General features: G+C 39.9%; 1 protein-coding gene across 8 annotated transcripts in view; it reads right to left on the reverse strand.

Moving 5' to 3' along the window:
• The window catches only part of MYO5A (myosin VA), a 199,203-nt gene that overhangs the window by 53,827 nt on the left and 118,174 nt on the right, over positions 1 to 27,202 (reverse strand). For all 8 annotated transcript variants that reach the window (XM_032343758.1, XM_032343754.1, XM_032343756.1 and 5 more), the window contains exons 15-24: positions 18,916 to 19,077; positions 17,649 to 17,746; positions 15,602 to 15,688; positions 15,405 to 15,513; positions 12,680 to 12,891; positions 11,645 to 11,801; positions 7,878 to 8,117; positions 6,605 to 6,853; positions 4,359 to 4,452; positions 1,699 to 1,847 (exon numbers count right to left, since the gene is read on the reverse strand). In XM_032343758.1, the coding sequence (XP_032199649.1) occupies positions 1,699 to 1,847; positions 4,359 to 4,452; positions 6,605 to 6,853; positions 7,878 to 8,117; positions 11,645 to 11,801; positions 12,680 to 12,891; positions 15,405 to 15,513; positions 15,602 to 15,688; positions 17,649 to 17,746; positions 18,916 to 19,077 (1,557 nt within the window). The remainder of the gene's footprint in view (positions 1 to 1,698; positions 1,848 to 4,358; positions 4,453 to 6,604; positions 6,854 to 7,877; positions 8,118 to 11,644; positions 11,802 to 12,679; positions 12,892 to 15,404; positions 15,514 to 15,601; positions 15,689 to 17,648; positions 17,747 to 18,915; positions 19,078 to 27,202) is intronic.

Below are 27,202 nucleotides of genomic sequence, written 5' to 3' on the forward strand. Positions count from 1 at the left end.
AGCAGACTCTGATCTTCCTTCCTCTGCTATTTTCCTTTTCCCTCCCTCTGCCCATTTTGTCAACCAAGAGGAATGACAATGAGTCACAGGCACACTGGGGAGAGGATTATAGGCTGAGAAATCAGAAATCAAGCTGCTGAGCTGCACCCGGAACTTGATTACATCTTTTTTCCACAACATTGCTGGGGACAGAATGGCTAGCAGGCAGAGACTTACCCAGTGGGAAAGAACAGCCCTGCTAAGTTGCTGGAGGATGGCCATTACATAGCTACCTCTCTAAGAAGGAGACCCATTAACCTCACAGATATTTCCCGGAATGTGCTCAGAAAGTGATGACTACATGGCACATGCTTCTCTCATTTTATTTTCTGAGGTTCCCAAGGAATGCAGTATTTTTTTTTTTTAACCAGGCATGCAGTATTAAAGAATCCAGGAAATTCTGTAGGAAAAACAATCTCTTTGTTTCAACTAGTGATTCCTACATTTATATGATCCTGATCATTTCTTTTCCCAATGCCACTTCTTAATATCCCAAGTATCTCGAAACACCTTGTAGGACACGAAACTTAGCTCTAACTATAATCAAAGTATAGATTCACCACAAATGTTGGCATAGTTATTCAGTAAATAGAATTAAAATACATCCAAGAATGGAACTCTGGGGAGCATGATATTCCAATACAGAAGAAAAGGACTCCAACAAAGAAAGCTAAAAATGGGAGAATGTGAAGGAGGAAAGATTTCAACAAGGCCAAGTGCAGCAAGGAGATCAAGGAAGACAAGACCTACTGATTTGTCCTTCTGGTTTGTCAGTAAGAGTAACGGTGACCTACTCTTATTTCTACTTTCGTTATGTCACATAAAAATCATTGCTACCGATAGAGTAGCAAGGTTTGAAATAACAGTCCAACTGTGGCATTTAAATTAACCTCTTTGAGACCAGGTTTTCTCTCTTCCAAGTGACAAATTGATTTCATTTGTGTTATATAATCTCCTTCATTTTGACTTTTTAAATGTTACATTTTTAAAAACGTTGTCAAAGGATCCAGATAGAAGCAAAATTTGAACCAAATATTCTATGCCACAGATCTCAAATTATCTTGTTTTTATAAGAGATATTTCAAAGCATTTCTAGCCATTTGTACCATGAGGTTACCCTCAAGGCTGATACTTACAGGGAACAAGAGAGCTAGAGAACACTTTGTCTCCTGACAGTAGGATAAGTAGAACAGAGAGACTGTGTAGAACTATTAAAAGTACAAGAGGTATGTTGGTAGATGGAGAAGAGTTCTTGAAATAGATAAGATAATTTGTAAAAATAGAGACTGAATTTTCTTTTTGTAGGAATCTATCTTTGCAATCACAAAACCAGTAAATACTCAATTATATAAATATTTGTTTTATATGAAAATTTTACATGAAGTCACCCAGTATGTACGACAAAGTATATGGCCCAGTCTTTAAAGTGTTTGACTTTACAAAGTATTCACAAATAAAGTTAGATGATTTGCAGGATTTGCTTTACAACAACTCAAACCATTGGACAATGTGCAAAGGAGGGTAGAGTAGGGGTAGAAATGTGTTGGCCGTTTTGGAACTGGATCATGAGTACGTGGAGTACATGGGATTCATTCCACTGTTCTGCTTTTGTATGTGCTTAAATATTTTCATTTTCAAAGAAGCAAGTGTTTGACTCACCACCATCAGAGTCATCTCTTCCTTGAGGTCATCATATCGTTCTTCTAAGCGACTGAACTCATTCAGAAGGTTCTGGTATCTCAGCCTCTCATCATTAAGATCGAGTTCCAGTTGTTTCGTTTCTTCTACTAACTTCTTCTCCATAGTCTCTGAAAGAAAGAAGAGGGGAAAGCATAACAAAGATGGCTCTCCAGAATTCAAGAGGACAAACATGTTCACTGACTTCCAGTTTCTCTGCAAAGTGTTTTACTTCTAGCGCCAAGAACTATGAAGAATATCTTAGTGAATGTAGGGAAAGAGCAAATATGACAAAAAAAAAAAAAGTTTGTGAATAACAACAATCATCTACTGAGTTCTTCCATGTACTAAGGATTCAGTGCCACTAGATCATTCACTGGTTATAGCACATCCTTGATAAACTTTCACCAGGCATTGTTTAGTAACTAAAGTATTCTTTATTCCAATATTCTGTTTCAGGCTATCATAAAATTCTTTTGTCCAAATTAGTGTACTCTGTCAACAAGTCATAAATACTCCTCAGATCTCTGAGGAAGCAGTGACTTCTCAGCGCGAACCCAGCTGTCCATGTCCTATGTCAACGCTCTGCTCACCTCACTCTCTAGGCTGAGATCTTACAATATTTCCAGCATGTTGACCCTCCACAGTCCTATCACTCCCCCATTTCTAACCAGGTAAGACCCCCATGCCTGGCCATCTGTGTCACATCTTTTGTGTGTTGCCAGAGGTACCTCAACCTTTCCATTTACCACCCCGCTCTGCTGTCTCTGTTGCTAGTGGCTCACATTTGCCTGGGACGTCATCTGGAGATAGGAGATGAGCTCCTGACTGCAGATAAAGCAAAGTAAACAGCCTCAGATCTCAGCTGTATGTTTTACCTAAATAAGTCAACCAGTCACATTTATAAATATTAAGCTTCCTAACATTTACATGGCCCATTTTATTCTCATGTTTCATGGCTAAATCTTAGCCTTCCTTGCCTGCTCCAACTGCTTCACCATCTCTTTCTCTTGTAGCTCCGTAAGGGTGAGGGCTGCAAGTGTCCTGTCACAACTGCTTCCCTGGTGCCACAGTGCTTCCCTAGTGTAGGGCTTTCATAATGTGTGAGTGAAGGAATGAAAGAATTTCTCCTCCCTACCACATTCCATAAATTTCCTTTTATTCTTACCAATTTGCAGAATTGGTCTTACCAATTTGCAGAAGCTGCCTAAGGCTACCAAGAAATCTTCCCTAGGCAAATCTCATGTTAGTTCTTTGTTCTTCTCATCCAGTTTCAAGTATTCTTGTCATTCTGGATCTTTCCATCACATTCTGCATCCTAGCAGCCTTCTTTCCATATCTTTAGTGACTGTTTTTAATATCCCCTATCAACTTTTTTTTTTCTAGTTTTTTTTCTTCACCTTATCCTTTACTTGTGGTTACCCTATAAGGCTTAATTCCGGATTTCTTCTCTTTCCTTTACAATATGCCCTTTAACTGGGAGGGAAGACATAGTGGAGGGAAAAGCACAAGGGGTTCTCTTATCATCATAGCTTTAATGGATACCTTAAGGCCTATTTCTTCCTGTCTCTAATCTTTAATCTCAATTTGTTTTCAGCACATCTTAGCTGACATCTAAAATTTAACACTCTAACAACTGATCTCATTAATTTTACTCAAAAATAGGTATTTTTCTCCCTCAGTTTCCTCAACAGTAGTAATACACCATTATTGTCATAATACATCATCTCAATACTTTAGAAAATTGTTATTCCTTTTTTGAATACCATATCAAAAAGGAAAACATTCTGGTGATTCTCTTCATTTACTATATCCTCACTCCAATCCATCTCTTTCACTTTGTCTCCCCCACCAATTTCTATAGCTTCAAACCACATCTTCTTAGCCTGCATTTATATACGCGTATACTCCTTGTAAATTACCATCATTCTTACCTATCTCACAAATAGCTAATAGAATAAATGTTCACATCTAGTTAGTTCTCTACTCAAAAAATTAGACTTGCCTTTTTATTTTAGGTGGAAAAGAGTAACTGATCTTGGGACATTAATATCCATTGGTTTAGCAAAAAATAAATAAATACATATAGACACATACACGTTAGCTCATGATTTCTTCCTAATTCAATAGAATCTTATAAGTCATAACTAATAAATCATACATGCAGAACAAAATTAATTTTTTAAAAAAATTACATAGGATACTGACCACACATGAATTCACATTTGTGCATAGAAAGACCAGATTTACAAGTTCACCAACTAAATCAACCAAAATATTTACAGTGCTTGCCTCTTGGAAATTCTTAAATTTACTGATGACAATCTCAACTTTTTTTTTTAATTACTTCTTTTTTTTAAAGATTTTATTTATTTGACAGACAAAGAACACAAATAGGCAGAGAGGTGGGGGTTGGGGGGAAAGCAGGCTCCCCACTGAGCAGAGAGCCCGATGTGGAGCTCAATCCCAGGACCCTGAGATCATGACTTGAGCTGAAGACAGAGGCTTAACCCACTGAGCCACCCAGGCACCCTGACAATCTCAACTTTTTAAAACACTGAAGTTGTAACAAAGTTGTAACATTTAAAACTTTGATCCGAACTTGGCTGGAGTAAGGCAAGTTACACCCACATGAGTCTTACCTGTCATCTCCTTAGCCTGCTCCACGATAAGATGATTGAGGGTCTCTTTTTCCTGCTTCAGCAAAGTATTTTCTTCCTTCAGACTTGATACCAGCTATAAAATAAAACAATCAACTCAGATGGCTGCAGTAGACAGAGGACGCTCCATACTGAACATAAAGACCACACCACAGGCCCTCTTTACCGCCACATCTCTGCACCTCATTTCTTTGCCTAGGTCCATCTAGTCATTTTTTTTTAACCTGGCTCAAGCATTAACCCCTCCAGAGAGCCTTCCTGGAAACTCCTTGCAATTAGGTGTCTCTCCTACAGGACCGTGATATGCCTTGGATGTGCCTCTTTATAGCCCTTAGAAATTATTGACTTTTACTTCCCTAATAGACCAGCAATTCCTAGAGAATGGAGAAAACTGCTGTTGTTTTGCTTTGTACCTTGAGCATTTAGCAACTGTCTGGCACCTAGTAAGCGTTTGCTCTTGAAAGAATGAAAATGCCTTCTCACCTCAAAAGCCTAACAAAAGCTTCAGTGTACTGATGATTCAGGTATTAAGAGAGATTAAGGAGGTTAAGAAAGATATGAAGAGGGCATTTTGGTTCTGGAATTCACTGGATTCCTTCTGAAGCTCCCTGCTGTCTGTCTTGTGGAAGAGAATTTCCCTTTCATCTCCTCTTAAGAGTTTTACAGGGTTGCAAACTAGTCCTTTTATTCCATGTTTAAGCATTGACCTTACAACAGTGTGAAAATACTTAAATGTCACAAAACTGTACACTTAAAAATGGTCAAAGTGGTAAATTTTATGTTACGTGTATGTATATTTTGCCCACAGCGCACGCGCGCACACATACACACACACACACACCCCCTACACATAAAACACATTGACCTTTCACTTTCTAGTTCTCAGTTGGATGAGGATTCCCAGGAAGCAAAAATTAAAACCAAAGGTAAACTTCGCAAAGTTGATAGTTTACTTAGTTCATCTTTGACATAAATGTGTGCTTGTGTGGAGTAAAATTTGAATTCCTTTCTCTAAGCATAAATTCAAGGAACTCTTTAAGTAATAGCTTGCTTTTTTTCCTCCCTCTGTCCTTTCCTCCCTCCCTCCCTTCCTTCCTCTCTTTTTAAAGTAAACTCTATGCCCAATGTGGGGTTCAAACTGTGACCCTGAGATCAAGAGTCACACGTTAAAGCAATAGCTTTAATTATAAAGAGAAAGTTTTCAGGAGGTCAGAGACAGAGAAAGAGAGCCCTATTAAAATTCAGAAGGCAGTACGGGGTACCTGGGTGGTGTAGTAGGTGCAGAGTTGGACTTTCAGTTTGGTCTCAGGTCGTGATCTCAGGGTTATGAGACTGAGCCCTGAGTCAGGTTTCATGCTCAGCGGGGAGTCTGTTTCTCTCTCTCTCTCCCTCTGCCTCTTACCTCATCCCATGCATGTACTCTCTCAAACAACTAAAATCTTGAAAAAAAAATCTATTCAGAAGTCAGTACAGAAAAAGCACAGGAAATTGAGAGTTTTGCCAATAGTTATAGCCAACAGTCAACTCTGTTTTAATTTAAAGATGGTAATTCTAGTGGAATTTATGAAAATCTATCACTTTTTTCAAGTAAGCTTTATGTTGAGGTACTTTGATTTTGCTTAAACAATACATTGCAGTGGCTGCTTGAGAACTGTAATATTTTCTGTATTTAATGAAGCTTTGATATAAACATTGATATAAACATGTAAGTAAAAACACCAGTCCACAAGCACTGTTGTTGCTGTTCTATCTGCATCACGGCTCCTGGCTACAAGTGTGCAGACATTTGTACTTCTCCCACTCGGACTTCTCAACACAGCCTTACAGGTTTCCAGAAAGATCTCTACTATCAGCTAGCAACATTTCACTGCTTGATTGGCTTCTTAATCATGTTAATCCTTTTGGAGAAAAAGGAGCCTACACTTCACCCAGACCTTTGTATTTAAAAAAGAAGAGTGTGGAGTACGTTCTTGGCCATTAATTCTCTTCTTAGAACACTGCTTTGCCTCTGTTCTTACTAGAGTCAAAAGGTTCTACTAAAAGACCTACAACTACTCATCCACTGAGTGGGAGACATGCTTGGAGAACACTAATCATGAACAGTAAACAAACTGACATTTTTACTTCACCTTCAACTGAAATAAACCTTGGGCCACATGGCCAGGTCATGACGACAGCACATTTACTTTGTGAAAAGAGTAGATGGGGATATGAAAACTAGTTCCCACCTGCTCGGTTTCCTGTTTGTATTTATCTGCACGCTCCTCAATGGATTTTTTCTCTGACTGAGTTTGTTCCAGGTCTTTCCGGAGCTTGGCAATTTCCTCCTGCAGACTGAGGACCCGTCCGGTAGCAATCTTGGCTTCCTCCTCACTTAGCTGGAGACGCTCTAAGTCACTTCGTAGTTTCTCAGTCTCAGAGGTGTATATTCCCTCCAGGTTGGTCAGTTTCTCCATGAGGCATTTGTAATCTTTGTTCTTTTTATACACACACATATAAGTAACAATAAGAATATATATCATCAAGTGTATTTTAAGAAAACCGTATTTATTCAACATATTCATGCTATATCACCCTAACACTGATAATATACCTAACCAAAATACTAACCACAACCTTTATAATCAATACCTCTTGAAGTGAAACAGAGAGAACAGGCAGAATTAATTCTGTTTTACATCATAAGCAACATAGATGTGATTTTCTCATGATCACAAGGTGAATTACCACAGTAAATTCTTAATTTCCTGATTCTTAAATCAGAAATAGAAAAATCTATACTTGCTTTTGAATATAAATCAGTGTTCTACTGAAAGCCATACGCTAGGCAGGTGATTCAGAAAAATGATAAAATGGGCTCAAAATCACAAGTTATTTACAAATCTCTTTATTACCTCAAAACACTTCCCACTCAGGTGAATTCCTCCTTCTCCCTGATGAATCTCACTTTATTCTGTTTGCTGGGTTTTGTTTGGTTTTGGTTTTGGGTTTTTTTGCCCTCCTCGGTATTTATGTATTATTAATTACTACTGTATCATTTGTATGTGCTAAAATATTACTTGGTAACTATCTCTAGGAAATAAAATTTTATCCCTGCAAACAGACTGTACATTACTCAGGAGAATGGACATCTTTCTGCCTCTTGCACCATATCTCAATGCTAAACAACTCATCTGTAAAAGGAACCTTAAAATTTATGCAGATGAATGATAATGATGGAAGAGATTTATAAAGTACAAAGTACAATATGACTCTTGGTCATAAAGGTTTGCAATGTTGTATATCTGGCTGTGTTCTCAGAATAATTTCCTCCCTTCGTCCTTGCAGGTGTAGTCTTACCTATGAGTTTGTCACTCTTTCCATAACAACATTACTGTCTTTATTATTTTACCATTTTTGGTTCAACTGAAAAGTGAAGCCAAGGGGAGACACTGCTGACCACATTCCATGGCCCCCCCCCCTTAGGCAGCCCCCTGCCCCGGGGTCCCGAGGAAGACACACCTGCTCATCCACTTTGCGTTGCAGCTGCATGATCTTGTTCTCCATGCCGATGTGCAGCTTCTTGTAGCGCTCCACGGAGCGGGCCTCGATCTTGAGCTTCTTCAGCTCACGCTTGGCCATCATCCGCCGGAAGCAGCACTGGAGGTAGATGATGGCTTGCATGCTCCTCCTGTAGTGCATGCGAGCCAGCCAGCCCCGCACCCACTTCTGAATGATAACTGCTTTGTGTTCACGGAGCATCTGTGGAGAAAGGGAAATCCAGGTAATGTCCGACCCTGGACCAGACTAGAGGTTCAACGTCATCAACCCAGCTACGTCAGGCTGAGAAGCCAGATGCCGCCCAAAGGAAAGGATACAAACATTGTATTGTACTGTCTGGATTTTACGTATCACAAACCTATGCTTGAAGACATGAGGTATGACCAGTAATCTCACTGCAGAAGCTGACACAAGGGGTACTACAAAGTTTATTACTGATTTATTCACCTTTCCCCCCCAAAAACAAACAAACAAACAACCAAAATGACACTCTTGTTTGCCACATTTGAGGAAAGCCATTTTAGTGAGGATTTCCCGTTGCTATTTCAAATGTAGCAGGAATCCACTTATGAAATTCAAAGGTGGTAGAGATGGAGCTTTAAAAGGAAAATAAAAGATGAAGTGAACTAATCTTAATTTTGATTTTCTATTGTATTTTCTAAAAAAAGAAAGATATTCCCCTAAACTTACAAACAACTTATAACAACAAGGTTGCCTTATGAGATGAATTTGTCAGTAAAGACCATCAAGAAGGGATTGTATAAAGAATTTCCAAAAATGATAAACAATTCTTGAATTTAAAAAAAAATTCTTGAACTTTAAGAAAGGTTAAATTAGCAAAACCTTGAGGTATTTCTAAGTCTATAATTTTATGCAATAACCTGTGTGATAGAACTGATATTTAAATGTATGTAATATACATACATAATGTATGTATAAAAAAATCATAGGTCTGTTGGAGACCTTAACAGTCCCTTTGGCAGTTGAAGTCTGCCCTTTTCAGCTGCTCTCCTAATGCCAAGGCAGGCTTCAGTCTCTGCTCAGTCAGCCAGTCAGTGTGTATCAAGCTGCAGTGAGGCCGGCAGGCCGAGCTCTCACTGAGCATAACAATCCCAAGGGAGCCCCTTGCCTTATCTGGACGACTAGTGATGAAATGGATAAGACTCCATGATGAAAACTGAAGGTTTTCAGACACTTTCAGACTTTAAAACTCAGCACACAGTGGCAAAGCTATTAATGCCAATTTTCCTATGCCATTTCCTTCTCTCCATGTTACTTCAGACGTTGGTCCATTTCTGAAATTTCAGCCAAATGGAAACAGTATATAATTAGAGCTTCCACTCTCAATCTCATGTCCATCAGTGAGTCAGAGAAATTAAATGGCACCTGCTCTCCCTTTTGGATGCCCAAATCCCATGAAGGGGAAGCTCAGACTGTACAGAGCTAGAAGGAGCACTGATGGGGTACTACCGGCCTGTATATGAGCTAGCCTCTAATGTGCTACCCACACCGTGTCTAGTCACACTGGGAGCTGAGTTGGGCAGAGCCTGCCTCTGCTACACTGAAGGCCTCACAACCCAGTTCAGATATCCCTGAGGAAAACATCTCAGGTAGGGGTAACATCTCAGGAGGGCAACCAGTTTGTTGTATCTAAAACGTCAAGTTTAATAAGGCTTTACCTCTCCCTGAAAGCTCATGCCTATAGAGAAAGAGCTCCAGAAGGCATGGGCAGAAAGACCCGGAGTAGATGCTTTCAAATTTTCTTCAAAACACAGCTATATGGAGTGCCTGGGTGGCTCAGTGGGTTGAACCTCTGCCTTTGGCTCAGGTCATGATCCCAGGGTCCTGGGATCAAGCCCCGCATTGGGCTCTCTGCTCAGCGGGGAGCCCGCTTCCCCCTCTCCCTCTGCCTGCCTCTCTGCCTGCTTGTGATCTCTGTCTGTCAGATAAATAAATAAATAAATAAAAATCTTTAAACAAAAAAACAAAAACACAGCTATATGTGTTTTGCTCATTCAAGCCTCATTAACTTCCGATTTTCTTTGCTGCATAAAATTATTTCACAATAAGAAAGTAAGATAAACACATAAAAAGGACCTGGACAAACCCATTCACTACTTGTGACCAGAGACATGTCACTCCAATCATTCTACTGATTTTCCTTCTAATGGTGAATGCCACCAAGCTCTAAGATCCAGACTGTATTTCCAGCTTATTGAGAATATACCCTAAAGCCAAGCTCAAAACCTTGCCAAAATGAGAGAGATAAAAACCTTCCATCAATTAGATCATATATTGTCAGAGGTAAGGACTAAGATTAATCTGGTGATCCGTTATCTAGTCAGGTTGATTATTGTGAGATATAATGATTATTTGTCAAAAATTGCTGAAGCATCATATTCTAGTCAATATAACTTTTAACCACATTAATGTAATTTATTTCCTTTTCACCATGTTAAATTCTTCTAAGGCTGTTTCATTCTTGGTACAATCTTCTACCCCTGTCAGATATTCTACCTATTCAAAGCTCATCATAGTCGGCTGAATAAAGGCCCCCAGGGACATCAGGTCCTCATCCCTGGACCTGTAAAGATTGTTTCCCCAAACCTTGTTTGGGGAAAATGGTCTTTGCAGATGTGACTAAATTAAGGGTCTTGGGGCACCCAGGTGGCTCAGCCAGTTGGGCTTCCAACTCTTGATTTCAGCTCAGGTCGTGATCTCAGGGTTGTGAGATCAGGGCTGTAGGATCGAGACCTGCTTTCGGGCTCCATGCTGAGCATGGAGCCTGCTTGTCCCTCTCCCTCCCCCTGCTCCTGTGCTCTCTCTCGCACTCCATCTCTCTCCAATAAATCTTTTTTTAAAAAATTAAGGGTCTTGAGATGGGGGCATTATCGTGAATTATCTAGGCGGGCCTCAAATCCATCATGAGCATTCTCAGAGGAAACAGACAAGAGAAGCAAAGTTAGACACACAGAGGAGAAGATGATGTGAGGATGGAGGCAGAAGTTGGAGAGATGTGGCCACAAACACAAGGGACAGTGGCAGTGACCTGGCAGAAGCTGGAAGAGGCAAGAGACAGAGTCTCTGCTAGAGCCTCTGGAGGAAATACAGCTCTGCTGATGTCCTGATTTTGGCCCAGTGATACTGATTTTAGACTTCCAGTCTCAGGACTCAGAGAACACATTTCTGTTGTTTTAAGCCACCAAGCTGTTGGTAACTTATCACAGCAGCCACAGGAAACCATTTTGGTTACTTCTTTTTTCAAATTACTCAGATAAAGGGGCAAAAGGAAGGTATTTTTTCCACTACCCTGTTAACAAATACATATACTTTGAAACAGGACAAAACCAGATAGGGAGGCAAACCATAAGAGACTCTGAATCTCAGAAAACAAACTGAGGTTTGCTGGAGGGGAGAGGGTGGTGAGGGATGGTGCAACTGGTGATGGACACTGGGGAGGGTATGTGTTGTAAGGAACAAAGGGTGTTAAGTAAGACTGAAGAATCACAGGCCTGTTTCTCTGAAACGAATAATACATTATATGTTATTTTTAAAATTTAAAAATAAATAAATATATGTACTTATTTAATATTTAAAAATATATTTCAATTGTCAGTTATCTCTATTCAGTTTCTATGTCCACAGGAAACCCTGTGGTATTTTGTACAGATATGGAATTTGATTAATGTTAATGGAATGAATAAACAAAGTTAGAAATAATGCCTCACCTTACGATATCTATTTCTGGCCAAGTAGCCTCGCAAATAAGACTGAAGAACAATAGTGGCTGATCGTCTTATCTTGTATCTCTTGCGGACTATATACATGCGCCAGTACTTCTGAATAATGGTTGCTGCCTTGGTTCTGCGTAGGAACTTAGCATAGCTGGCCAAAGAAAAGAGAGGTGCAGAGTCAGTAATCAGACAAACCCAGACTACATTCTGTACAGACGTAAAGCACCAATAACTTCAGCAGAATAAGTAGTACCTCCATTGTTATTATTCTACTATTATACATGTTAAGTCATTTATTTGTAGGGCAATTTATAGTTCCTCCAAATAGTTTTGCATTCATTTTCTGATTTGAGTCTTCCCTAACCCAGCAAAGTAGGATGTCCCACATTCCCCAATATTACAGTAAAGAAAGTGAAGCTCAGAAAGCTTCTCTCTTTCTAGGACAGTGTTCATTACCCCAGGATATATCCCCTTTACACAGCTGACTGGCTGTCCACAGTAATCCCAAACTGATCACCACCAGCTTTCTTACATCTAGCCACTGCTAATGTGTGATGTTTTTCCCTCATCTACCTGTTTGGGCATAAATTCTTTGCCATTAATTCATCTCCACTGATAGTTCTAAATTAAAATTACCCCATAGGTAAATCACACTCAAGTCTCATTCTCCTCCAGATCTCCTGTTAATTGCTACTGAAAACTCTTCAGTGGAATCATTGTTAACCAGCACATATTCATGACTGTGTTAATTTACAGAGGATTTTTTCAAGCCTACATAAAAGTAAAAAAAAAAAAAAAAACCGGAGGACAGGAGTAGGCAGTATTTTTTGTTGATGAATCTAAATCACTTATAAGGGTATTTAACTGTCTTGTGAGTAAATCTGTCCCTTTCTGAAACAGGAAGAGGCAGGGTGCTGTCTTTCAAACACGAAGACCCCTGAAAACTGTCCTCGGTTGGACAAGGAACCAGGTGGGCTGTCCAAGGTCCGGGGCTGTGAGTCAGGCTGGAGGGGCGACCCAGAGACCTACCATCGGGCCTGGTAGCCTCGCACGTGTCTCTGCACGGTGATGGCCGCCTTGCGCATGCGCAGGTACTTCTTTCGCAGCAGCCAGCCTCGGATAGTCTTCTGGATCCGAATGCAGGCCGCCCGCAGCTTGTCTGCTCTCAGTTTTTCTAGGTAGGCCACTTGACCAGCACGGAAAAAGATCTTTGTTTTACCAAACTGGTATTTGTCCTTGTCCTGTTTTGTGGAAGAAATTGTATACTCATAAGTAGAAATGATGACCATATAAATGAACTTCTAAAAGAGAAAAAGATATGTCTAAAAGCAGAATCAGTAAAAGGATGAATCTAGTAGCTAAAACTTGGGCTATATCGCCATTAACTAATGGAGCCAGATTTTTTTATCCTATGCAAGTCAATCAAATAAAAGGGATTTTAAGGAAAACTGCAGTTTAAGAATTATTTTCCAGAATCATTCTACCTGGAATTATTATCTCTGGCCAAACACTTGGTTGTGGGTTATAGGCAATTTGAGTGTTTGCATTTTAAATATCTCAAGGAAATGGAGACGCTGACACTCGCTCTGACTCGGGCTGTAAGCATTACATCAGGCTGTATGTTCCATGAGAAAGCTGAAGGGACAAAAATACCAGCATGAAGAATAAGGCAGGAAGCTATGTATGCAAAATAAGAATTAAACCACAAAAACTTGGCATACTCATATCAAGAGTTAAATTTGCAACAGTTATCTGTTTTTAATCAACAGTATCTGAAAATGAACACAATCCTATAAATGTATCTAAAATCCTTGTACAAATTTTAAAACTCCTTTTATAAGAACATAATCACTTGTATAGCTCATCGATTTTGGATTACAAGCAGAGCGGAGCAGTAAACACAGACACATGCTATTTTTTGTCTACCACGTTCTTATCCATCTTATCTAGAAGGATGCAGCTTATTAACCATGCTCATGTCAAAAGAAGAATGGGATTTATTTATAGTAATCACTACCATGATCTGATAAGGCAAAACAAAGAAAATCACTTTTCAGTGTAAACAGTGTAAACAACCTATCTTGTATGTAAACCCAGAAAATCAGAAATCCCCATATATACCTAAAACATCTAAAATTATTTTAATTTAAATGCATAAAGCTTACATAGGAAGCATAGCTGGAGACAGAAGCAGGGCTAGAAGGTGGTTCCCCTCTCCTTCTCTCTGTCCCATCTCAGCTTCCCCACTCCACCCCTGCTCCCCTCTACCGGCAGCCTCCTCTGCACACCGCCCTGCACACTGCCCTGCACAGCCCTGAGCCAGACCTGGTATGGTCTGGGGACATCATGGTCTGGGTGTAGGATTGTTCCCACTTTCTGCTCTCCATTCTAATCTGAACCTAGGTTAGAAAGGGGTTGGTCCAAAGCCAAAAACATGATTCCTTTTACATATTACTAAGAAAGTGGCCTTAGTTCTTCCAAAGGAAAACAAAAGTTATTATTACCAAAGAAGAGATATTATATTTAGTTAATAGTCAGTAATTAGGAATAATTACCTCAAAGTGAGGTAATCCATTCAAACTAGTGTAAAACAAATGAAAATATTTTAAAAAATATTTTAAAAAAACCTTTTATGGGGAGCCTGGGAGGCTCAGTCATTAAGCAACGGCCTTCAGCTGGAGTCATGATTCCTGGGTCCTGGGACCGAGTCCCGCATTGGGTTCCTTGCTTGGTGGGGAGCCTGCTGCTCCCTCTCGCACTCCCCCTACTTGTGTCCCCCCCTGCCCCCGTTAAATAAATAAATAAATAAAATCTTTAAAAAACCTTTCATAAATCTTAAGTTCTTCATGAACTAGAGTACCTGTTCTCAAAATGGAGTCCTTAGAACAGCATGAGCATCATGTGGGAACTTGTAAGAAATGCATATTATTGGGCCCATCCCAGACCTACTGAATAAAAAATTCTGCAGGCTATCTCAGCAATGTAGTTTAACAAGCCGTCCAGGTGACTCTGATGCATTCTAAAGTTTGAGAACTCCCTAGTTTGGCATACAAGACTTTTCAAACACCAACCTGTATTTCTTAACCAAATCCCTACTGTTCCATGTATCAATCTTATACTGAAAAAAACAAAACAACAGAAAAGCACTATACTGTTTTATGAGCAAATTCTATGCTTTCTTACTTCTTCACACCTTGCTCCCTATTAGGATACCCTTCTGCTTTTATACAATCTTACCAATTCTTCAGGGCCTAACTCAAAACATGCCTCTTCCATGAAATTGTTCCTCCTTCCCACAGTACATGTGGCTTTGCCTTCCTGTGACTTCTTTAGCATTTGACAGATACTAAGGCTTACTATACTGATCTCTAAAATGCATGAATTTCCAAGACAGACTATGTTATATTAGGACAAGACTTGCTTTTTCTTAATCACACAGTATCTGGCCTAATATCTTCCATATATAAGTTTGAGATGAACTTTTATTGATAATGATCAAACTCTAAAAGGTGTGTGTCTCAAGTCTGGGTCCAGATCTCTCCAGACGCCACCATCCTGTTTCCTGACAATATACCATCCCCCTCACTAGGTCTAGCATCTTAGACACAGTGAGCCTTGACCTCTGAGTCAGTGTGCCCCCACCCTCCCAACTCCAAATAATCTGGATTAGTGGTATTTGGATTTACCAGGGCTGTCAAACCTTACAATCACAAGGCCCTTGGCCAGTATGAAGATAAATGAAAATCCTTCTTACCAGTATCAGTTTCTCTAACACATTCTTGCATGTTTGCTTTCTGTCACTCAGCACATCCTTTTGCTTCATTAGGACACGGTAGCGGCTGAAAAATTCTTGGTAGGTCCACCTGTATGAAAACAACTCCCATCAGCTTACTGGAAGAGGTAAGACTCTCTCCCAGAGGGTCCCTTCCATATGAAACTGGCCACGCTCACCGTGAGGGGAAGCCCGCTGCACTGATGCGGATGGTTTCCAGGACACCACATGCTCTCAGCTGCTGCACTGCCCTCTTCTCATCAAACCTATGTGTAAAAGGGAACATCAGTGACATACAAAAAAGCTTGGCTGCAGCCACAAATTACCCTCCTCAGTCCAGAGAGCAAACTCTTTTGTAAGGAGTCAAATGGAGAAATTAAAAAAGAAAGCATTCAGAAGTTGGAGCGGGGATCACAACGGCAAACCCTGGGGGGAGGAGACAATTAGCAGTAAAATAAAAAGCAGAGCCATAAATAGGATCTGTAGTTCACACCACACACCTGTAACAAATACCACTGGGCATATTTTAAGAACCCTAAAACTCCTCAGTACTTTGCTCTTATTTATTAAATGGCTTGCTGTGGTCAGATGTTCCCGTTTCTTTAGCTCACCATATATAGCTTCCTTAGAATAAAGACTGGCCAACTCTGGAGATTTCTCTAAGAACAAATTAAATACACCTCATCCAATTATTTTTTTTTTAATATTGCTGTTCTAAAAGTTCTATTCAACTTTGTGGGTACATACAAAAGATTTATAGTGTCTATACCAATAACAATTATTTTCATTTTGTACTATATCTTATACACTTTGTTTATTTTACTCTAGACAAATGGCATCTGAACATTACATTGACACTAAGAGAGGAAGTAGCAAGGCCGGCCCTTGCTGAATGATCACTCCTTGTTCTCCCCCAGTTAAGCCCTAAGCACCCTATCCTAGCATTGTGCTGTACTGTCCTCTCAAGTGTTCTGTTGGCCGTAGGAGATGGGGTTGGCTGATGGAAGGTAATGGCCCCTAAGGTTGTCCAGGAGAGTGGCCCAGGTGGTGGCAGCTTTTTCTGCCTCCCATTGCCTCCAGAAAGGGGTTCTTGGCAATCAGGAGGATATATAAGTCTTTCATAACTGCCCCTGCATCTAAGGCAGAATCTCAGAGGGCAGGGTTGGCAGGGTGTAGAAAATGAGCCCTCATTCCCTATGCAGTGGGAGTGGGAGTTATAACCTTTGGTAAATGTGCTTAATCTGACCTATAAATTCCCCTTCTAGAAATAGATTATCCTAAGAAGATAATTGGGCAAATATACAAGAATGTTTGGCAAAATATATTTATCATATCATAGTGGGAAAAACCTTAATGGTCATCATTTAGGGAATAATTTAAATAAATGATGGCATATCTATACAATGAGAACTATGTAGTCATTAAAATGATGATATGGATTTTTATTTACTAACTTGTAAAGCATCCACAATTTATTGAGTTAAAAGCAGACACAAATCCACAATTACAGCACAATCCCCTCTGATTAGTGTCTCTCTCTCTCTCTCTCACACACACACACACCCATACCCACATACCATAGCAGGGAAGGAAGGGATGTTGGTTGGTGGTCAAGAAGGATGTATATGAGGTAATACCTGTCATCTCAGGGTATCATGAACGTTTTTCAATTTTTTATGCTATTTTATATTTTTTAAAAACTGTTTTTACAATGCATATGTATTACTTTTAAAATTAGAGAAAAATGTCCATTTTGAGAAGAAAAAAAACTTCCCCCTCATATATGATATTTGATGTAGGGCAAGACAGTTGGTAATGGTACACAGACTCTGAGGGTTTAAACAGCTGGAAAGTAGCAGAGCGAACTGTAAACCTTCACCAAGGCAGCCTTATTCCAAAGGGCTCTGGTTTTAACTAATGCCCAAATAAACAAAAGCCCAGAAAGATCTTGAATTAAAGTAGATTTACAGAAAGTCAAACTAGGAATGCCTGGTTGACTTCAACTTTTAAAAATCTTCAAAAGGCCAGCTGCTATTTTATTATCATATTCTCCAAAGGAAATGAAAACAACAACAACAACAACAACAACAACAACAACAAATCTATTAACTAGTAATTTCCCTCTACAAAACATGAAGATTTACCCAAATTATTTTTTTCCTTCTGCTAGTATGGGAATCCTTATAAGACTTGGATGCTTTCTAATTCAAGTTGAGAAACACTTACGTGAATGGAAACTTGAAGTCATTGGGCTTAATGCAGCGCACATAGTGAGGAGTAGTAGCATTGAGGGTCTCCATTAGCAGGTGAAGGGAGTTTCGGAACTATACAAAAAACAAAACAAAGAAAGGGTCATCAAGGTTTTATCAAAATCGATATTGTAAAAACAATTTAAAATATTTTTCTAATGACATTCCTGGAGCTTTGGCGATGATTTTGCCTCCTATGAACTTGACCCAGCCTCAGAAGTGGGGCTTTAGGTTAAAATCTGCTTAAATCCTGCCATTTATATGCTTATTCTACTAAATATACATTTGTTTTCCTCCCACCATTTTTCCCAGCCACCCCTTTCCACAGACTTATCTTCTTAGAGCTGTTTTAGGTTCACAGCAACATTAACTGAAGAAAGATTTTTCCATAAGCCCATGCCCCCTTGTAGGCACCAACTCCGCCATTATGAGTACCCTCAACAGAGTGGCACATTTGTTAAAACGGGTGAACCTGCTCTGACAAATCACAGTCCCTCAAAGTCCATCATTTACATCAGAGCTCACTCCCCTCCTTTAACATAGGCTCCTGTAGCTTCCTGTTGTGAACTCAAAATTTTGACTAAAAATATAACCTTACTTGAAGAATATTAAGTCAACTTATCATGCACACTGGGAATTCTGCCACAAGAGACCAAAAAAGTAGGTGCCTTCCAAGAGCGCAGGTAATGAGCGGGACGATGGGAGAGGACAGCCAGCATGGCTGCCATCAGAGACACAGAGCCTAGAGGCTCTGCACCTGTGTCAGGCCCTGCTTCCTATTTCAGCTGGGCACAAGGTTCCCCCTCTGACTGGCTTCTCGTCCTGAGCCCCCAGCCTTATTCAGGCACTATGTGTGAGTGCAGTATTTCCCAAGGCCCACAGAGCCGAGGACTTCAAAGAAAGGAGAGGGCTCTGCTCCAGCACTGAGGGAGCTGTTGCTCTGTACAAATCCAGAGAGGAAACAACTAGAGGACAAACCAAGGGTAGCAGTGGTCTGCCAGGGAGGATATGTACTCCAAGAATCAAGACCTAGAGGAAATTATTTTGGGAAAGGCTTAAGCAGAGTCATGGGTCTAAAGCTGGGTGGAGAGGAACAGTGGGGAATGGTGTTACATATTCTCATAGTGAGAGCTCTAGCCTCTCCCCACCTGAGGACCCCACCTGGGGAGCTGACAAAGAAAACCTGGGGCTTCAACTGAGCTTGAGGGGACAGGAGCCCTGCAATGGCAGTTCCCTGAACTCACCTGGTGCCCCACTGTTTTCTTGTGCTCTTTGGCTGTCTGGCCGGGTCTGCCTTTGGTGGGCTTTGCTGGAGTGCGGGTGAGGGGTGTACGTCCTGATGAGGTGGCTGACGTTGGACTGATGGCCTTCTCATCATCTTGAAATAATTCTGGTAGCATCTTAAACTGAGCCAGAAATAATAAAAGATAATTATACTTTAAATAAACTCAAGTGTAGGGGTGCCTATGTGGCTCAGTCTTTAAGCATCTGCCTTTGGTTCAGGTCATGATCCTCAGGTCCTGGGATCAAGCCCCACATGGGGCTCTCTACTTGCTGCTCGGTGGGGAGCATGCCTCTCCCTCTCCTGCTTCCCCTCCTGGTATTCTCTCTCTCTCGCTGTTTCTCTCTGTCAAATCATTAAAATCTTTAAAAATAAATAAATAAATAAACTCAAGTGTAAACCTTCACAGAAGACTTGGAATCCATAGGGCTTCCCTTCTTACAGTAACCCCTTTCAAAGTCTCATTCCAAAAACAATCAATATCTGCATTAGGAAACAAAGACATGAGAGGAAGATGATATCAATGCAACAAAAATATAGGAGGTGATATCTCAAAGTGGTTTTAATTGATTAAATGACATATTTAGAAAATGGGATATGACACAAAATTAAAATAAAACATTTCTGTGTATTTCAACATGGAAAGATCTCATAGTGTTGAATGAAAAATGCAAGCTATAGTATAATACAGCATTGTGCATAAAAAACAAAGAAATACTTACTTATAGATACTTATGTGTATTTAAAAATTAAAAGCATGAACTAAAAAGTTAAAAAAAATATAGGAGGAAAAAAATGTAGTGATTCTATGACCATGTTTGGGGGAAACAAAGTCAAAACTACTCCCTTAACTCTTGAAATCCTAATCTACAGAAAATGGCCACTATTAACAGATTGCTGGCTTTGAACTATAATTATTTTATGAGCAAAATACTAACTGCAAGTCCTATCTAATTACTTTAGTTCCACAAAATGTTCTATCACCCTTCATTTGTCTACCTACTAACTCAAATGGTGAGCACCAGCTAAACAAACTCACTGAAAATCTCGGCAAGAAGGTTATGTTCTCCAATACAATCAACAACACAGAATTCTAAGGAAAACATTAACAGTTAATGTTATGGAAAACAACACAGAGTTATAAGGAAAAAATTAAAAACCCTGCCCTTGTCCTGTAACCTTTTATATTTGCAATCAATTTTTGTGTTGTACCAGGTTTGCACTATGAAAGATTATAAGATCTGGCATTTAACAAGTGGATAGATGGTATTAGTTAGTATGGAAGGGAGATATTTTATGGCAGGAAAGAGATTTCAAACTAGCCTACAGGAACACCATGACATATGCATATATCTTTATAATAGTCACACATTCCACATTAAATAAACCCTTCAAATTATAATAGCAGCTACCAATTATTTGTCTAATAATTTCAGACTATCTCCAGAAGAAATCATTTTCTTAGGAGAGTTCTTCCGTTAAAAAACAAAATCAGAGAATTTCATTTGCTCTTAATGTGTATTTAATCATAAGGGTAATTTAGGAAATAACTCACAATGTATAAAACAAATTGTTACACAAAACATACCAATAATGGTTGCTTGCTACACAAATGAATCTCTTCATCCCTTTTAAAGGGTTGGCTATAAAAAGGAAAACATGTTGCACCACTATCTCGTATTACAATGTTAAAGCTGCATTCCAAACAGGAAAATTAAGAGTCTCTAATAGATTTGATTTGAAAACCCAAGGTATGTGTATCGTGGACCATCCTCCAGCTCCAGCTACAACAAAGCTGCATACACTGCAATTACTCCCAATGACTCCTCAGAACTTATTGCTACCTTCTGATAATTAAGGACCCACCAGCCAATCAGAAAAGTTAGTCAGAACAAAGACACAAATGATTACGGGTACCTGGGCAATAAGAACCTGTGAATGTTCCATTTAATCTAAACTACCTAGGCAGAGTAATGACATTAGAATTTTATGGTTTTCATCACCATTCATAAATAGAAATGATTTTAAATGTAATTTAATAGTACTCAGGGATTGCCACTGTGAGAGAATTTTCTATTATACATCAGTCCTCTAAGCTATAAAGCATTAATGTCCAGTGCTTATGAGTATAAGTGAAAAACTGACTCCTTTATAAACACACAGAGTCATTATTTTTCCGAGAGTTAAAACTAGAACTTAGTCTTGGCTAACAGACACACGAAAAAAAGCTCAATATCACTCGGCATCAGGGAAATACAAATAAAAACCACAGTGAGATACCACCTCACACCAGTCAGAATGGCTAAAATTAACAAGTCTGGAAATGACAGGAGTTGGGAAGGATGTGGATAAAGAGGAATCTTCCTACACTGTTGGTGGGAATGCAAGCTGGTGCAGCCACTCTGGAAAACAGTATGAAGTTCCTCAAAAAGTTTAAAATAGGCTACCTTGGGGCACCTGGGTGGATCAGTGGGTTAAACCTCTGCCTTCGGCTCAGGTCATGATCTCAGGGTCCTGGGATCGAGCCCTGCATCGGCAGGAAGCCTGCTTCCCTTCCTCTCTCTCTGCCTGCCTCTCTGTCTACCTGTGATCTCTGTCAAGTAAATAAATAAAATCTTAAAAAAAAAAATTAAAAGAAAATAGGCTACCTTATGACCCTGCAATTACACAACTAGATATCTGCCCCAAAGATACAAATGTAGTGGGCACATGCACCCCAATGTTTATAGCAGCAATGGCCACGATGGCCAAACTATGGAAAGAGCCCAGATGTCCATCGACAGCTGAATGGATAAAAAAAATATGTGTGTGTGTGTATACACACATATATATCTATATATATATCTATACACAATGGAATATTACTCAGTCATCAAAAAATAAAATCACACCATTTGCAATGACATGGATGGAACTGGAGGGTATTATGCTAAGTGAAATAAGTCAATCAGAGAAAGACAATTATCATACGATCTCACGGATATGTGGAATTTAAGAAGCAGACAGAAGATCATAGAGAAAGAGAGGAAAAAATAAAACAAGATGAAACCAGAGACAGAGACAAACTGTAAGAGACTCTTAAACATAGAAAACAAAATGAAGGTTGCTGGAGGGCAGTGGGATGGAGGGAAGGGGTGGCTGGGTGATGGACATTAAGTACAGCATGTGATATAATGAGCACTAGGTGCTATATAAGATTGATGAATCACTGGCCTGTACCTCTAAAATCCATAATACATTATATGTTAATTACTTGAATTTAAATTTTAAAATGTTTATAGAATATTCCCTCAGAATTTAAAAAGATTCTCTTAGAATAAACGAGGGAAACAAAAGTGCTGGTCACTAGTCTAAAAGATTTACATGAATAATTTATTTTTTAACGAATATTTCAATATTCATTTTGCTAAACTAAGTTTACTTTCAATTATTTTGAGTGCATAAGACCATGTTTCCAGTGCATCCCTTTAAAATAATACAGCAGGATGCCTGTTGGCTCAGTAGGTTGATTATCTGACTCTTGATTTCAGCTCCAGTCATGATTTAAGGGTTCTGGGATGGAGCCCGGAGTCATGCTCCCCACTCATCAGGGAATCTGCTTGTCTCTCTCTCTCTCTCCCTATGCCCCCAAACTCACTAGTGCTCTCTCTTTCTAAAATAAATAAATGATTCCTTAAAAATACATACATACATACATAATAAAATGATGTAGTAAAAACCTATTTTCTTTCATAATCTCTCACAAAGGCACAATAGAGTCTAGAACCACTGTGCAGACAATAATTTCACATAAAACTGAAAGACAACAGGGGAGCCTGGGTGGCTCAGTCATTAAGCATCTGCCTTGGGCTCAGGTCATGATCTCAGGGTCCTGGGATCGAGCCCCAGGTCAGGGTCCCTGTTCCACGGGGAGCCTGGTTCTCCCTCTCCCACTCCCCCTACCTATGTTCCCTTTCTCACTGTGTGTCTCTCAGTCAAATAAACAAAATCTAAACAACAACAACAAAAACAAAAAACAAAGCCTGAATGACAACACTGCATAGTGGTTAAGAGCAGACTCTGAGCCAGACAGCCTTTGTTTTAACTTTGCTTAAAAACACAACAGATGGGGGAGGAGTCAAGATGGCGGAGAAGTAGCAGGCTGAGACTACGTCAGCTAGCAGGAGATCAGCTAGATAGCTTATCTAAAGATTGCAAACACCTGCAAATCCATCGGCAGATCGAAGAGAGGAGGAACAGCAATTCTAGAAACAGAAAAACAACCACTTTCTGAAAGGTAGGACTGGCGGAGAAGTGAATCCAAAGCGATGGGAAGATAGACCCCGGGGGGAGGGGCCAGCTCCGGAAAGTGGCGGAGCAACGGAGCACAAAATCAGGAGGTCTGTTCCACTGAGGGACAATACTCCAGCGGCTAAACCGGGGTGAAGCCCATGCGGGGTCAGCGTGGCATCAGATCCCGCAGGGTCACAGAAGGATCGGGGGTGTCTGAGTGTCACAGAGCTTGCGGGTGTTGGAACGGGAAAACCGGCTACAGAGACAGAGCCGACAGTAAGATCACAACTCGGGGATACCTTGAACTGGTCGCAGGCTCGGTGAGCTCGGAGCACGGCCAGAGGTCAGGCAGACGGGAGTTACTGGGCGCTGTTCTCTGAGGGCACACTGAGGAGAGGGGCCCCACGCTCTCAGCTCCTCCAGGCCGGAGACCAGAAGGCCGCCATTTGTATTCCGGTCCTCCGGAACTCTACAGAAAGCGCTCAGGGAACAAAAGCTCCTGAAAGCAAAGCCGAGCGGATTACCCAGCCCGGCCCCTGGTAAAGGTGGTGCAATTCTGCCTGGGGCAAAGACACTTGAGAATCACTACACCAGGCCCCTCCCCCAGAAGATCAACAAGAAATCCAGCTAAGACCAAGTTCACCTACCAAGGAGTGCGGTTTCAATACCAAGGAGAGCAGCAGAATTCCAGAAGAGGAGAAAGCAAAGCACCGAACTCATGGCTTTCTCCCTGTGATTTTTTAGTCTTGCAGTTAATTTAATTTTTTTCTTTTTTTTTTTCTCTTCTTCTGCTAAATTTTTTTTTAAACTTTAACCCTTTTCTTTTTTAATGTTTTTTAACTAGTTTAATATATATATTTTTTATTTTTTATACTCTTCTTTATTCATTCTCTTTTTTTTCTTTCTTTTTGAACCTCTTTCTATCCCCTTTCTCCCCGCTCACGATTTGGGATCTCTTCTGATTGGTTAAAGCATATTTTCCTGGGGTTCTTGCCACCCTTTTAGTATTTTACTTGCTCCTTCATATACTCTTATCTGGACAAAATGACAAGGCAAAAAATTCACCACAATAAAAAGAACAAGAGGTAGTACCGAAGGCTAGGGACCTGATCAATACGGACATTGGTAGTATGTCAGATCTAGAGTTCAGAATGACAATTCTCAAGGTTCTAGCCAGGCTCGAAAAAGGCATGGAAGATATTAGAGAAACCCTCTCGGGAGATATAAAAGTCCTTTCTGGAAAAATAAAAGAATTAAAATCTAACCAAGTTGAAATCAAAAAAGCTATTAATGAGGTGCAATCAAAAATGGAGGCTCTCACTGCTAGGATAAGTGAGGCAGAAGAAAGAATTAGCGATATAGAAGACCAAATGACAGAGAATAAAGAAGCTGAGCAAAAGAGGGACAAACAGCTACTGGACCACGAGGGGAGAATTCGAGAGGTAAGTGACACCATAAGACGAAACAACATTAGAATAATTGGGATTCCAGAAGAAGAAGAAAGAGAGAGGGGAGCAGAAGGCATACTGGAGAGAATTATTGGGGAGAATTTCCCCAATATGGCAAAGGGAACGAGCATCAAAATTCAGGAGGTTCAGAGAACGCCCCTCAAAATCAATAAGAATAGGCCCACACCCCGTCACCTAATAGTAAAATTTACAAGTCTTAATGACAAAGAGAAAATCCTGAAAGCAGCCCGGGAAAAGAAGTCTGTAACATACAATAGTAAAAATATTAGATCGGCAGCTGACTTATCCACAGAGACCTGGCAGGCCAGAAAGAGCTGGCATGATATTTTCAGAGCATTAAATGAGAAAAACCTGCAGCCAAGAATACTATATCCAGCTAGGCTATCATTGAAAATAGAAGGAGAGATAAAAAGCTTCCAGGACAAACAAAAACTGAAAGAATTTGCAAACACCAAACCAGCTCTACAGGAAATATTGAAAGGGGTCCTCTAAGCAAAGAGAGAGCCTACAAGTGGTAGATCAGAAAGGAACAGAGACCATATACAGTAACAGTCACCTTACAGGCAATACAATGGCACTAAATTCATATCTCTCAATAGTTACCCTGAATGTTAATGGGCTAAATGCCCCAATGAAAAGACACAGGATATCAGAATGGATAAAAAAACAAAACCCATCTATATGTTGCCTACAAGAAACTCATTTTAAGCCCGAAGACACCTCCAGATTTAAAGTGAAGGGGTGGAAAAGAATTTACCATGCTAATGGACATCAGAGGAAAGCAGGAGTGGCAATCCTTATATCAGATCAATTAGATTTTAAGCCAAAGACTATAATAAGAGATGAGGAAGGACACTATATCATACTCAAAGGGTCTGTCCAACAAGAAGATCTAACAATTTTAAATATCTATGCCCCCAACGTGGGAACAGCCAACTATATAAACCAATTAATAATAAAATCAAAGAAACACATCAACAATAATACAATAGTAGGGGACTTTAACACTCCCCTCACTGAAATGGAAAGATCATCCAAGCAAAAGATCAACAAGGAAATAAAGGCCTTAAACGACACACTGGACCAGATGGACATCACAGATATATACGGAACATTTCATCCCAAAGCAACAGAATACACATTCCTCTCTAGTGCACATGGAACATTCTCCAGAATAGATCACGTCCTCGGTCCTAAATCAGGACTCAACCGGTATCAAAAGATTGGGATCATTCCCTGCATATTTTCAGACCACAATGCTCTAAAGCTAGAACTCAACCACAAAAGGAAGTTTGGAAAGAACCCAAATACATAGAGACTAAACAGCATCCTCTAAAGAATGAATGGGTCAACCGGGAAATTAAAGAAGAATTGAAAAAAATCATGGAAACAAATGATAATGAAAATACAACGGTTCAAAATCTGTGGGACACAACAAAGGCAGTCCTGAGAGGAAAATATATAGCGGTACAAGCCTTTCTCAAGAAACAAGAAATGTCTCAGGTACACAACCTAACCCTACACCTAAAGGAGCTGGAGAAAGAACAAGAAAGAAACCCTAAGCCCAGCAGGAGAAGAGAAATCATAAAGATCAGAGCAGAAATCAATGAAATAGAAACCAAAAAAACAATAGAACAAATCAACGAAACTAGGAGCTGGTTCTTTGAAAGAATTAATAAAATTGATAAACTCCTGGCTAGACTTATCGAAAAGAGAAAGGACCCAAATAAATAAAATCATGAATGAAAGAGGAGAGATCACAACTAACACCAAAGAAATACAAACTATTATAAGAACATACTATGAGCAACTCTACGCCAACAAATTTGACAATCTGGAAGAAATGGATGCATTCCTAGAAACATATAAACTACCACAACTGAACCAGGAAGAAATAGAAAGCCTGAACAGACCCATAACCAGTAAGGAGATTGAAACAGTCATTAAAAATCTCCAAACAAACAAAAGCCCAGGGCCAGACGGCTTCCCGGGGGAATTCTACCAAACATTTAAAGAAGAACTAATTCCTATTCTCCTGAAACTGTTCCAAAAAATAGAAATGGAAGGAAAACTTCCAAACTCATTTTATGAGGCCAGCATCACCTTGATCCCAAAAGCAGACAAGGATCCCATCACAAAGAGAGCTATAGACCAATATCCTTGATGAACACAGATGCGAAAATTCTCACCAAAATATTAGCCGATAGGATTCAACAGTACATTAAAAGGATTATTCACCACGACCAAGTGGGATTTATTCCAGGGCTGCAAGGTTGGTTCAACATCTGCAAATCAGTCAATGTGACACAACACATCAATAAAAGAAAGAACAAGAACCATATGATACTCTCAATAGATGCTGAAAAAGCTTTTGACAAAGTACAGCATCCCTTCCTGATCAAAACTCTTCAAAGTGTAGGGATAGAGGGCACATACCTCAATATCATCAAAGCCATCTATGAAAAACCCACCGCAAATATCATTCTCAATGGAGAAAAACTGAAAGCT

Source organism: Mustela erminea, chromosome 5 (genome assembly GCF_009829155.1).
Source record: "Mustela erminea isolate mMusErm1 chromosome 5, mMusErm1.Pri, whole genome shotgun sequence".
Taxonomy (NCBI): Eukaryota; Metazoa; Chordata; class Mammalia; order Carnivora; family Mustelidae; genus Mustela; species Mustela erminea.